At 41.9% G+C, this 14828-nt stretch overlaps 1 protein-coding gene across 1 annotated transcript; it reads right to left on the reverse strand.

Annotated features, from left to right (window-relative positions):
- Positions 1-4430: 4430 nt before the first annotated feature.
- LOC109869537 (zinc finger protein 64) lies at positions 4431-11161 on the reverse strand. The gene is made up of 6 exons (XM_020459739.2): positions 10907-11161; positions 10444-10605; positions 10113-10256; positions 9797-9859; positions 9415-9666; positions 4431-7547 (listed from the first exon to the last, which is right to left on the reverse strand). The coding sequence occupies exons 1-6, from the start codon at positions 10926-10928 to the stop codon at positions 6001-6003; spliced, it is 2190 nt and encodes a 729-aa protein (XP_020315328.1). The 5' UTR covers positions 10929-11161; the 3' UTR covers positions 4431-6000.
- Positions 11162-14828: the final 3667 nt, after the last annotated feature.

Genomic DNA, 14828 nt, shown 5'->3' on the forward strand with positions numbered 1-14828 from the left:
CAGTTCTTTCCTCATTCTGAGCAGTGTGTGTGTTTGGTCAAGGTGTGAGTTGAGTTCCTCCTGAACTTTCCATGACACAGGCTGGAGGTTTCAGACATGTCTCTCTGTCCACTCTGCGCTTCTTCTATACACCGAGCTGATTATCCATAAACCATTGTTGTCTCCACAGGCATTTCGGATGCCACCGCAAATATAAGCTTTGTCCTTAGGTGACTGATCACAGATCAACTAAAGTTAATGAACTTATGAGATCAAATGGTACATGTAAATATGACATGTCATTGGGGTTGGGTTGCTGAACATTGAATATAAATGTTAAAAAGGTGAGACCGATTCTTGATACTATAACTCTTCAACACAATACAATTCTCAAATACAATACCCTCATCTCTTTCAGGCCCTCATCTGACCATTGTATTTCCTTGTTCACTCAACCAACTGTGACTAACAGCATTCTACATCAAAAAAGACAACAAGACCATTTCCTGGGTCTTAGAAAGAAAGTGTTCAATGCAGAAGCATAGCACCCAGTTGGCCATAAAATAATGAGGGGAGGAGAAATGAGAAGGGGTCAATACATAGAATTTTTTAATTATATATACAATTTTAAAAAAGGGACCTTTATTTAACAGTTGGTTAACTGCATTGTTCAGGGGCAGAATGAGACACGAGGACAGAGAGACTCACATTTGGCTCATCTTCAGATGAAAACAACAGTACAATATAAAATATTTGAACATAAAAAATAAAAAGGCACGGCTCTTGTCCTTTCTCATTCCCCCTCTGAACAGAGGGTCTATAGAAATTAAAAGGATGAAAAGGTTTCAAAAGGGGCCTTAATGCCATCCATGCATGCAGGCCATGGAGTTTAATGGTGTTTCTCCTAAATCGGGGAACAAAAGAGATTCTTCCTGTCGACCCATTAAGGACGGTGCCCAATAAATATGCATCATAAGAGAAGAGAAATCACATTTCAATATTCATTCAATCATGGTATTGCTGCGGATTACTGATAGTATAAGACGTATTAACACTTTACTGTAGGCACACAAATAAGGCCTTAGTGTATTTATGAAACACTCCACAACAGCCTTAAGTGTCTTATGATACAAATAATGTTGATTTTAAACACTTGCTATAAGCTATCATTACCCATGTAATTATAACATTATTATAGCAAGTCGTTATACTGGGTCCTTATTATAAGCCCCGCAAAAATCACTCTGGTTTGCTGTCAGTTTGAGTAAGGATGCAATCACTTTCTGCTGTGTGATTGTGCATTTAAACCAGATAAAGAAAACACAACCTTTAAAACAAACACAGACATAGCAAAGAGTAGGATCCCTAAACTGCCAGGAGACAATGGTCTATATCTGTCAAGATTTCCATCATGTTTGTTTTTTTAGGATAATGCATGCGTGAGCAAAGAAAATATTGTGCTTGCTTATGGCCATCTGTCGAAGGCAAAGGCATCTTTCAAATGGTAAATGTTCATTCGTTTGGATATGCAATAGGTTTAACTGTGAGAATATTGACAATATAGGTTTGAAGGATCATAGTACCTTTTCAACTATTTCTTCAGTCAGCTCATCCTTCATCAGTGTTGTTGCATACGTGAGAGTTCTTCAGTGGATTGGACAGTGACATTGAAAGCAAAGATCTAACCAGACAAGACTGTGATTGACTGTCCCTCCAAATCTAACTGAAAGTGCATACCGAAAACACAAAGCAACCTGCTGACAATGTGAAAATGATCACAAAACAAAGCAGACAAATAGTATGTTTGACGAGAGAATAACAATTGATTCCAGGGGACCAATAGCCAATTGATATAGAAACTGAGAAAATATTGCAAGCTAAAGAAAAACTTCAAAAAGAACATGCAGAACATGCCTTTTTTTGGAAAACCCATGGCCTTTACATACAAACACCCAATCACAATAGGTTTTTACGTTCACAGCTGGGCTATCAACAACATCACATTCATCATAGGTCATTTCAAAATGGTATATCTAGACCGCAAGTCACAGCAAATTATATTTCTGAGTGTTTAAGAGCAGGAGATATTCCTTTGTCCTTTTAAAAGATTTTTATGGGCTTTGGCCAGCAACACTCTGGCCCTCCCCATTGGCTAAAAATTATACTTATTTTCCTGTCCCCGAGGACTTATTTTTAAACACTGATTTCATTCTTAAAGAAACAACAGCACAAATAGCCTGTCAGTGTAATGCTTCCTGACAGCCCAGGATAAGACAAAAACAACACCATAAATACTAACGTTTTGAATGAACTTAAAATTTACACTACCCCCCACAGGCCTATTTTTTAGAAGTTAGTGTTGTGGGTAGACTATATCTTTACTTCATGAGTAAGAATATGGAATAAGTTATGTATATACTTTTATTTATATATTTATTCTTTCAATATGCTACTTTTTACTAAATGAATTGTCTGAATCAAACACCGGAGTTGTTTTGGAAAGACTTCAGACCTAAAAACATAAATAGCTGTAAAGTGAGCGGCTATCCCATTCTTTTGTCGCCGCTCATAATTCCAATATCTGAAATGTGACCTGGGTGCTCTGAGAGCTAAATAGAGCAACATGATCAACCGCCGTGTATTTCTCTTGTTAAAGAGGAACAAATGGCAGCCTAATAACCCTCACTGTTACTAAAACAAAATGTATCTCACAACAATCACATAATTCAAGTGATAAGACCCTGAAAGGTCTGGAATACAGCGGTTGTCACCCCTACCTGTAGTCTTGCTGCATGTTGGTTGTCAGGACTTACAAAAGACTTGAAATCTGAAATAAGACGGCATAATAAATTCAATGGCCTTCGTACTTTGACAAATAATTGCAATGCATCCAAAAAGACAATTCACTTGTACCACTAAGCACATTGTCCACTTGTCAAACGGAATGTCTAATCAAAATACGTCTATATTTTGTATTTCAAACACATATTGTATTGAATGAGGGGCAAGATAAAAGCCTCCCATGTTGTGAAAAAAATCTAAACTCACTTAAAATGTCAATAGTGTCAGGAGAAAAAGATGCTAGCATTGGAAAACAAATCCATACTCTGAACTGATCAGTTAATTGCATTAAGGGAATCCAATGCCTTTTACTAATGGTACAGCAAATTGTGTGCAAACGATTCAAAGGTCAAAACATTTGCACACAACAAAGAGTAAGGTATTTAGATAGTGGAACATCACATCATGGGACTTTATAGCTTTAAAAAAAACAGATGTAAAAAGGAACCAAGAAAGAAATCAAACCCCTCTTTTAAGAAGAACTCCAATGTTGTCGTCCACGCTCCCCTAAATATTTATTACCATATTACTGACAGGAGTGAGATTAACCATACGGGCAGAATATTCATTAAGTTTTATAATAATGGCCCTTTTGACATTTTCACACTATTAAAAGTGGTCAGATACTACTGTTCTGTTACAGAGGGAAGACTCCCCAGTATTTCACATCATCCAATCTCTCCATCACTTGGCCTTCTCTGGCTTAGTTCATGTCCAGAAGGAATGCATCACAAAATACGACTTCTTTAAGCAGCTGTGAGTGGAAATAGCTTTTCCTGGAGACATTTATGACCCCCATTCAAAGGCCTGACATCTCAAACACAGGAAGGAAGGAACTCAGAAGTGCCATACAGTATCAAGAGGTCCATTTACACTTCCTGCTATATCTTTTTAACAAAGCCTCACAAAACGCACCTTTATTCAAAACAGAAATATACGATTATATGGATTTGTGAATGGACATGGTTTTACTTACATGCACGCACACACACAGTAAATAGGTTTGTGGATGTATAAATGCATGTGTGGATGCTTTCTATATTACCCATTTCAAGTAACTCAAATGGCTGTGTCAAACTTTGAATAATTACACAGGGATTTACATATATATAAAAATAAAAAAACTAGGAGAGAGAGCACTTAGCCCACCCTCCTATGACGTCGCATGTAGAATGTGTTCGGGGGAAGCAGGCCCTCCTCAAGGGTGCTTGGATTTGTAACCCTGGAAGTCTCTGCCTGATAATAGATCAAAGAGATGCATAAGAGAACAATTCTAGTTTTAAAACACTTTGCCCACATAGCAGCCAGTCACCCTAATGCATAATGGAATTTTACAAGGCCTCAGCAATTATGGCTTCAACCAATGGACTCTAGTAATAAAACACCACGTAAAAATCTCTTAAATTAGATAATTAACCCCACATTATAAAAAGTTTTAAAAAGGATACACACTAGGGTGCATTATGTTGCTGTCTGATTATCACTCATATAGTCATAACACAAACTAAATTTTGTATAATACCTAATGAGATCAAACATTTACACGGATGAAAATAGACAGACATAAAATGTATATCGATGTGGGGGAAAAAAAGAGGCATTGGTTCAGATCAATAGTTCAGGAGGATGATTTTAATGTTGGATACTTACTGACCCCCAAAGGCAATCTAGGGACATTACACCAGAGCGCTAGAGATGCTGGAGCCTTATGTCAAATGGCTGGTAGCCTCGGACACCCAGGCTTCACTGAAATGACGAGATGTCTGAATATAGAATGGTTAAAATAAGCATACATACAACTGTAAAAACATGTATGTTTACATGAGAAATCATATAGATCTCAATAAATAACCACAGTACGTTCTACAAAGACTGGCACTTCACAGATACTACATCCACCCTCTATCGATCTCTAGATCCTTCAAAAAAGGTACAATTATTTCCATTCTACAGAATCACAAAGTGACATTCCACATATTCCATGACTCTTGAGATCTCCCCATCCTCGTTGGAAAAGCAGTCGGAGCATCAGCCAGCGAATGATTTGCTCAGATTGTGCCCATCCACAGCCAGAGAAAGCAGAGGGGTCACAGTTGAGTTTCTAAAGCCATTAGTGCTGAAAGAAAAATCAATGGTCAACTGTGCCAGAGAGACTCCTTGGTAACATCCCAAATGGCACCCTGTCCCCTATAAGGTTTTTGACCTGAGCCCCATGGTTCCTGGTCAAAAGTAGTGCACTACGTGGGAAATACGGTGCCGTATGGGACACAGCCCTTTTCCAGCGCAGCCTTCACTTCCCTGCGAACACTAAGGACTTGAAGGCTGAATGTCAAACTGGCTCCAAGAGGATAATAGCAAACAACAAGCAGAAGAGGCATTCAATCAAATGTCTATTGACTATTGTAGTTAGAAGTTTGTGCTTTGAAAACATAAGTACCTTGACATATTTTCAATGATGAATAAAACCTGCAATATAACATACAGGAGGAAGACCTCATTCGGAAATTGAGGCACATAGATCATTCTTTATCAGGTGCATCGACACAGCATTGTACAAATACCAAATTGAAATGTACATTGTTTCCCATGACTCTTTGCCAAAGCCATGAAAGGCTGCAATTCCGTATAGATACAAAGAACGTTAAGCAAATAGCTTGTGGACACTAGGAACATCTATTGACATAAATAATAGGTAACTGGAAAGCATAGAATGTATTTTCGGTCTAGTTTTTTTTATAGAAGTTATCCATTTTTAACTTTAATGTATTTATACTCTTTCATGGTCAATGACAGGTTAGTAAAGCAGAAACAAACACCAAGTACAATACATTTCAAGTATTTCAAAATAGGACAGTAGCACAGAAACACAAGCAGATATTGTTTTAATTTGTTTTTCTGAAATGCCCAGTTTCATGACACTTTAAGCAATGCATCGCCTTCATGTTCATCGGAATTGGAAAGTTCATGATTGGGAAACATGTCAAAGATTAAAATAATCAGATTTTGACTAGGTTGTACCAAACATACTTCATTCAAGCCTGAATTTATGATTAACAACTAAATTCATCTAAGCATGACATAAGTCAAGACTCATCACTCTGTAACGGAACATTAGCTGCCATCTCACCGTTTGTTATAAATATCTATTTGACCCGTTGACCTTCAGTAATGGTGATCTAGTCAGTCTTGGAGGCCGTCCATGTTGTGTGTGTCCGACACTGAATAGAGGTTCTGTGTAGAGACTGAGAGTTGTTCTAGAACAGGCTGGTTCTGGGCAGTCACCACCAGAGGCAAGCTGTGGATGACCACTCCCTGGCTGCCTAAACTGATGCTAGGGACAATGAGACTACTGTCCTCCTCACACGTGGTAATGCTATTGTCCCCAACCCCGTGCAACACTGTTACATGTGCCTGCTTGGCCAAGTCTTCCGAAGGGCCACCTTCGCTACACATCATGTCCGGGGGCGGGAACATGGAGGTGGCCGTGGCGACTAGGTTACCGTGGTTCCCTCCCTCCGTCACAACAGTAACCTCAGTGCCCCCCTCCTGGATAAGAGCATTAAAGCCCTCCAGGTCTGAGCAGGTGGTGATGAAGGCCTGTGTGCTGTGGGCTGCTGAAGAGACCTGGGAGGTAATGGCTGTCTGCAGTAGGGCCTGGTGCAGAGGGTTACTGCTATCCTCTGAGGAGAGGTGTGTCAGCAGGACCGTCCCAGGCTCCAGACCAGCGCCGTCTGTTGGACCTCCTATATGCTGCATGGGCGTGAGGCTCAGGTTGACCTGCTGGATCATGGAGTTGACCACCATGTCCTGACTCTCTGGGCTCAAGAGGATGGCAGAGGAACCCTTGGTGTGATGCTGGTGCTGCCCAATGTCCACACCCACCCCAGCCTGCAGGGGATGGAAGGAGCCCTCCTGACCCAACGGGTGGGATACTATAATCTTTAGCTGGGCACTGCTGTAGGGGGCCAGGGGAGCTAGGGGTACATGGTGGAGGGGGAGCTGGGTGGTGTGGCTGTCCTGCCTGGGTAAAGGGCTCACAGTCACACTACTGGGCTGGGAGGTAATGGGCTGGAGCGTCAAGGAAAGAGTCTGTTCAGAGCCTGATTCCCTGTGCTGCTTCCTGTGGCTGCGCAGAGAGTCCTCCCTCACAAATGATGCCTCGCACAGGTCACAGCGGAAGGCCCGCGTCGCATCCAGCTTGGCCCGGTACCGGGAGCTCACAGGCTTGGCAGGGTCCTCTCCATTACCGACACTGGCTTTGCCTCCTTTTCCACCAACACTTGCCCCCTTCTCAGGTTTGTCCGCATGGCACTTCTTCTTGTGTATGACCAGGTTGCTGCGCTGCTTGGTGGCGAAACTGCAGAAGTCACATTTGAAGGGTCGCTCTTCAGAGTGGATCCGCTCATGGACCTTGAGCGCCCCCTTGCTGGAGCAGGAGTAGATGCACTTGGAGCACTGGATGGGTTGAGTGGGCTGGTGCTCTCGCGAGTGCTGCCGCAGGGCTGTCTTATTGGTGCACTGGAAGTCACAGTCAGGGCAGGGAAAAGAGTTGGACGTGCCATGTTTTATCTGGACGTGAGATTTCAGGTTGCCCTTCATGGCACAGCGGTACTCACAGAAGTCACACTTATAAGGCTTCTCACCCGAGTGGATGCGGATGTGCCTCTTCAGGTCAGAGTTGATCTTGAACTTTGCTTCACACTGAGTGCACTGGAAAGGTGCATCCCCTAAAGCAGAGGAATATATATCTTTATAGAACACCCAACAACAACTTGACTCGAAACGTACGTTTGCCAGACTATTCAGAAGTTAAGTGGTCTTATACTGAAATGAGTCCATGTCCCATATTTAAATCCCAAATGAATGGGAAACAATGTAGACCATTTAATAGCCAGATTTCAGAACCAGACTTATATACAGTGGAGCAAAAAAGTATTTAGTCAGCCACCAATTGTGCAAGTTCTCCCACTTAAAAAGATGAGGCCTGTAATTTTCATCATAGGTACACTTCAACTATGACAGACAAAATGACAAAATAAAAAATCCAGAAAATCACATTATAGGATTTTTAATTAATTAATTTGCAAATTATAGTGGAAAATAAGTATTTGGTCACCTACAAACAAGCAAGATTTCTGGCTCTCACAGACCTGTAACTTCTTCTTTAAGAGGCTCCTCTGTCCTCCACGCGTTACCTGTATTAATGGCACCTGTTTTAACTTGTTATTAGTATAAAAGACACCTGTCCACAACCTCAAACAGTCACACTTCAAACTCCACTATTGCCAAGACAAAGAGCTGTCAAAGGACATCAGAAACAAAATTGTAGACCTGCACCAGGCTGGGAAGACTGAATCTGCAATAGGTAAGCAGCTTGGTTTGAAGAAATCAACTGTGGGAGCAATTACTAGGAAATGGAAGACATACAAGACCACTGATAATCTCCCTCGATCTGGGGCTCCATGCAAGATCTCACCCCGTGGGGTCAAAATGATCACAAGAACGGTGAGCAAAAATCCCAGAACCACACGGGGGGACTTAGTGAATGACCTGCAGAGAGCTGGGACCAAAGTAACAAAGCCTACCATCAGTAACACACTACGCTGCCAGGGATTCAAATCCTACAGTGCCAGACGTGTCCCCCTGCTTAAGCCAGTACATGTCCAGGCCCGTCAGAAGTTTCCTAGAGAGCATTGGGATGATCGAGAAGAAGACTGGGAGAATGTCATATGGTCAGATGAAACCAAAATATCACTTTTTGGTAAAAACTCAACTCGTCGTGTTTGGAGCACAAAGAATGCTGAGTTGCATCCAAAGAACACCATACCTACTGTGAAGAATGGGGGTGGAAACATCATGCTTTGGGGCTGTTTTTCTGCAAAGGGACCAGGACGACTGATCCGTGTAAAGGAAAGAATGAATGGGGCCATGTATCGTAAGATTTTGAGTGAAAACCTCCTTCCATCAGCAAGGGCATTGAAGATGAAACGTGGCTGGGTCTTTCATTATGACAATGATCCCAAACCCCCCGCCCGGGCAACGAAGGAGGGGCTTCGTAAGAGACATTTCAAGGTCCTGGAGTGGCCTGGCAAGTCTCCAGATCTCAACCCCATAGAAAATCTTTGGAGGGAGTTGAAAGTCCGTGTTGCCCAGCAACAGCCCCAACACATCACTGCTCTAGAGGAGATCTGCATGGAGGAATGGGCCAAAATACCAGCAACAGTGTGTGAAAATCTTGTGAAGACTTACAGAAAACGTTTGACCTCTGTCATTGCCAACAAAGGGTATATAACAAAGTATTGAGAAACTTTTATTACTGACCAAATACTTATTTTCCACCATAATTTGCAAATAAATTCATTACAAATCCTACAATGTGATTTTCTGGATTTTTTTTCTCATTTTGTCTGTCATAGTTGAAGTGGACCTATGATGAAAATTACAGGCCTCTCTCATCTTTTTAAGTGGGAGAACTTGCACAATTGGTGGCTGACTAAATACTCCTCTTCCCCCCCCCCCACTGTAACGTGTGAACACCAATTCCATGCTTCAGTGTACTAATCAACCCAAGTAGTGAAGGGAAAGCAGACCCACCAGTGTGTGAGCGGAGGTGCACGGTGAGCTGGCTGGAGTTGCGGCTGGCGTAGGGGCAGATCTGGCACTTGAAGGGCCTCTCGTCATAGTGGATACGGAGGTGTTTCTTCAGACTGCTGCTGTCGGCCGCAGCGTAGGGACAGTACTTGCACTTGTGAGGCTTCTCTCCCGTGTGGGATCGGAGGTGCATGTTCAGCTTGTCCCTCCGGCTGAACCGCTTTTGGCACAGCTCACATTCAAACGGCTTCTCACCTGGACATACACAAGCACACACACACAGGTGGATTGGAGGATACATTTATGTCAAGTCTTGCAATACATACTAGGATGAGCATAAATCCAATTTGAATTATGATCTAATAATACTGGTTTTGTTACATACCAGTATGCGTTTTGAGATGCCGCTCCATGTCTTTTTGACCGTACTGTGTCTTGAAAGAGCAACCTAGGGGCAAAGGAATAAATGATGCATTTGATTAGAAAATTGATTGATTCATGCAGCCTGAATATAATAGTGTTGTTTCACCCACATTTCAAGGCCACTTCACTGTAGTATTAAGATGTGTAGCTATAAAAAAAAAAAAAGTAACTAATTGGTTGCAACTGACCAGCAGATAATGTGCTTCCTCTCTAGCAGCAGTATGGAAGGAATGTGTCAGAGGAGTAATAAACGAGGAAAGAGGGAGTGAGCTACCAACCTGAGAAACAGCAGCTGCGTCTCTTTGAAGTCAGGGCAGGTTTTATTTTTTTGGAAGGTGTTTTGGGGGCTTTGGTCAGGATCTTTTTGACACCTCTCATAACACACGTCTGGTAGGCTTCCTCAAAAAACTCTGTGCTGGAATCTAGGGGGAAAGATATTCTGACTGTAAAGGATACATTTCCAGACAACTGAGTTACCAAATAACAAAGGACTCATTTTTTAAACTTGAAAACATATAGACTATTCATTGTTCCAACAGTATATTAAAGGAGTCTGGGGTAGCATGTTCAAACAAGACCGTGTAGAGAGAGAACATCTTATGGTCTTACCTGTAAGAGTGGGTGCGGAGTTAGATGCTGATATGTTAGATGAAGGTATATGGCAGCCATTTTGCTTGTGGGCCAGAAAGACCTCAAAGTTATTGTACTGCTGCTTACAGAAGCCACATATGTGGATATCTGGGCTCACTTCCACAAGTACATGGTTTCCTCCTGTTGATGTGGGGAAAAATGGGATAAAACCCTGTTTTTATTCAAGAACATTATGATTATTGACAACCATAGCCTACCCTGCAATACCAAGACTAATCCTACCTTTGAGTAGGGACTATTTGAATATAGGCCTACTTTGCAACTTGTAAACATAGCAATTATATGAAAATATGGCTAGCTAACAACAGACTGCTAGATGATACTAAAGCCATTGGATCTTTTTTTGTAGCACAAATATTTAAATGAATAATTTGACTACCAAGTGGACTTTGTTTTGAACATTTGTTATGAGTTTTCTTACCCCCTCCGTTGAATGATGCCATTTTAACGCTAATATAGCTGGATATCAATTCAGTTTAGGGCTCCCCTAACGTAGGCAACCGACTTGGGACAGGCGCCTCGAATCGAATCCATTCAACACAAGTATACAATACAACAAGCGCCTTTGAAATAACAAAAGTTTCTTATCTACTGACTTTTAGCTCGGAACTCTCTTCTGGCAACATTGTTGCAACCATTTTACGACAGGCTCCCTTCACTTTTCGGCAGTACACACTTTTCCTCCAGGGGAATTTATTTTTTCATTTTCATTTGAGCGCATTACTGCCATCTAATGACTCGGTGGTCTCAGTTCCCAGCATCCGCCACATGCTTGACTCGTAACCAAGGGCCTTATTCTAATGAAATCCAAAATCTTTGAAGTGCTTTGTAAAAATAAAAATAAACATGCAAACAAAATAGGATCCAAACAAACAAATGTCAGAGAGGAAGAGGTGAAGCGAGAGGGTTTAGCTTCCAAAATTAATCGTTAAGCTAATTATGAGTTTTTGTATGGGGGCAATGAGTGTATTGCTATTTTGATACAATTTACTTGATATAATAGACGTTTCATAATGCTTAGGTTGTTATGAGTGTACTGATATAAGTGTGATGCATGTGACATCCTGGCAACTTTGAGAAAAAAACACTTTATATTGTAGTTGTACCTGTGGAAATTCGAGAGGCTAGTGCAGCATCTCACTCACCGTTGAATACACGCTGTTGACATAAACAAAACAAAAATTAAAGTATGAAATGTATCCACAAATCCAAAGAGAGGAATAAGCAGGAGACTGTTAGGGCGAAGTCATAGGCATCTCGTCATTATATCCAGTATCTCTGCAAATGTCTCTTTTTGCCTCTATCAGTTGACTCGAATAACTAACACAGGTCAAAGTTGACACAGGTAAAGTCAATCAAAGAACAATTTAAATGTGAAATGTCATCCTAATCCTCTCTGTTCATCTGCAGATGGTGTTCTTTTTGACAGGTGAGTGATCAAAACGCTAACTTTACATTTCTACTACATGTTGTTAATTTACCGCCTAGGGCCTAGGCTTAGATCAGCGGTGGGCAAACATTTTTGCGATAGGGCCACATCGGGATTTTGAAATTTAACGGGGGGGCCACACATTTTTGGGGTTTGTCAAAATCAATTTGCGGGCCAGAAAAAGGGCAGTTATTTGAAAATATATGTCCATTATAATTTCTACCTACTTTCTATCTAGTTGTAGACACCAATGAATTGCCTGGAGTGTTATTTTAACCCCAAATAATAATTTCTATAATATTTTTTTATATTCTAATCCTCCCGAGTGGCACATCTGTGTAAGGCACTGCATCGCAGTGCTAGAGATGTCACTACAGATCCAGGTTCGATCCCGGGCTGTGTCGGAGCCGGCCGCGACTGGGAGACCCATGAGGTGGCACACAATTGTCCCAGCATCGTCCGGGTTAGGGGAGGGTTTGGCCGGCTGGAATGTCCTTGTCCCACTGCACTCTAGTGACTCCTTGTGGCGGATGGGCAGAAACACGCTGACTTCGGTCGCCAGCTGTACAGCGTTTCCTCCGACACATTAGTGCGGCTGGCTTCCGTGTTAAGCGAGCAGTGTGTCAAGAAGCAGTGCGGCTTGGCAGGGTTGTGTTTCGGAGGACACATGGCTTTCGACCTTCGTAGTCCACGTTCAGCTCCTTTGTCTTGCTGACGCTGAAGGAGAGGTTGTTCTCCTGGAACCAGCACACTGCCAGGCCTCTGATCTCCTGCCTGTGAGCTGTTTCATCGTCGTCGGTGATCAGGGCCACCACCATCGTCTGTTATTTGCAAACTTAATGATGGTGTTGGAGTAGAACACATTCCAGTCTGCGCTAGCGAAACAGTCCCGTAGCTTAGCATCCGCTTCGCATCCGCTTCACTTCTGTATTGAGTGCGTCACTGGTACTTCCTGTGTGAGTTTTTGCTTGTCAGCAGGAATCAGGAGGATAGAATTATGGTCAGATTTGCCAAATGGAGGGCGAGGGAGAGCTTTGTATGTGTCTTTGTGTGTGGAGTAAAGGTGATCTAGAGTTTTTTTCTCCTCTAGTTGTACAGGTGACATGCTGGTAGAAATGAGCTCAAATGGATTTATGTCATTTTTATCTTTGCTAAAGGACATGTATCTGTAAAGTGTAGGCTATGTATACAACAACTGCTGCTGCTAAAATGGTTTTAGCATGTATGGGTTATCTAATCTTTCTCAATGGTCAATTTTGTTTTCCCAGATGTAGATAGCGAAAAGCCATGATCTACAGCTGATGGGTAAGCAAAGGCCAGGGTTCTGAAGATTTGACTCTCCTGTTTACTTTTCTTCCCTCTGAACAACAAGTTCCTCATCCTCACTTCTCTCCCCAGCAGTGTTTGTGTGATGTGTCTTTCAGTCATATGTTGTTGACTATTATGGATGGTAGTAGCAGTCTGAACCAAGCCTGGCTGATGCGACCCACATGGTACAAAGCAAGGGACAGCTTGACCAAGCTGCTCTACCAGGTCAACCATCTCAAAATCCAAGCGCAGTATGAGGTAGGCTAATGAGTGAAAGGTTCAGTGGCGACCCACCTGTTATGAGCCCCACCTGTTTAGGTGGGGTTGTTATTTTGGCATTCTATGTGTCACATATCAGTTTGCGAACCATGTACCAAAAAATATAATTGAGTTCATTAATAAAACAGCATAAAAACATGGTCTCTTTTTGCTTTCTTGAGTATGTAGGTGTTTCAGACTAGCGCTGTGCTTTCTGTGGTGGTGGGGCAGTCAGCGGAAAATACAGAGCTTACGGGTTGGGAATGTTTTCTAGTTGCACCGTGATTGGCTCAGTGTTCTGTCACTCATGGGGACACTCCATCACCGCAAAATCTATGGGTATCTGTGGCCATAGATTTACATTAGAAGTGCCCATCCAAGAAGACTCAAGGTCATTGGCCACAGATAAAATGACGTCAATTCACTTTGTATCTACCACAGCTTTGATTGGACTGATCATGTCAACATCATACTTACAAAATCTTAGCTAGCAAGCTAGACAAGCAGTCGTCGTCATGAATCAAGTCGACAATCTACTGGCAAATTCTTTTAAATTCTTGTCATATGAAGAGAAATTATAGATAAAAGGTATTGGTGCTCATCGGGCATTGGACATAAACATTACACAAAAAACGTGGAAATTGCAAATTCAACAATGAGTGGTTTGGAAGGAATCAGTGGCTATCTGCAAGTGTTGCAAAGTAATCACTAGCCTGCTATTCAATGGAGACGGTTTGTGGTCCAAGTCTGGGTTTAAGGGTCCCTTTTCCAAGCTTAAAGGGATAAACATTCATATGCAACACCATGGGCCAGAAAAGGTTGAATACATTGGCAATGCTGTCAATCAAGCATGACATCTGCCGAGTTCAAGACACCTGGGAACTTTGAAGAATACGAGTTCCGACTGGGAAAATACATTTTGAACGGTCATCCAACTCAGAATTCCAAGTCGGGAACTCGGGCCTCTTTCTAGAGCTTCAACCTGAAGATCACTGACGTCATGATTCGACCTTGGTTTTTTCAGAATGACCAGTTGTCTTGAAAGCACCATAAATCCAGAGAAGACCAGACAAAATATGATGACAAAATTTGCCCACAAGATGGACCACCACACCACCTCTTGGTGGATTTACATGCACCAAGATCTACATGCTAAATTTGACACTGGAAAGGTTTAGTAAAGTTTTTATGTTCCTTCTATAAGACTTACATACAGTTGAAGTAGGAAGTTTACATACACCTTACTCAAATAAATTTAAACTCAGTTTTTCACAATTCCTGACATTTAATCCTAGTAAACATTACCTGTCTCAGGTCAGTTACGGTCACCACTTTATTTTAAGACTGT

The sequence above is a fragment of the Oncorhynchus kisutch genome, linkage group LG24, assembly GCF_002021735.2.
Source record: "Oncorhynchus kisutch isolate 150728-3 linkage group LG24, Okis_V2, whole genome shotgun sequence".
Classification (NCBI taxonomy): Eukaryota; Metazoa; Chordata; class Actinopteri; order Salmoniformes; family Salmonidae; genus Oncorhynchus; species Oncorhynchus kisutch.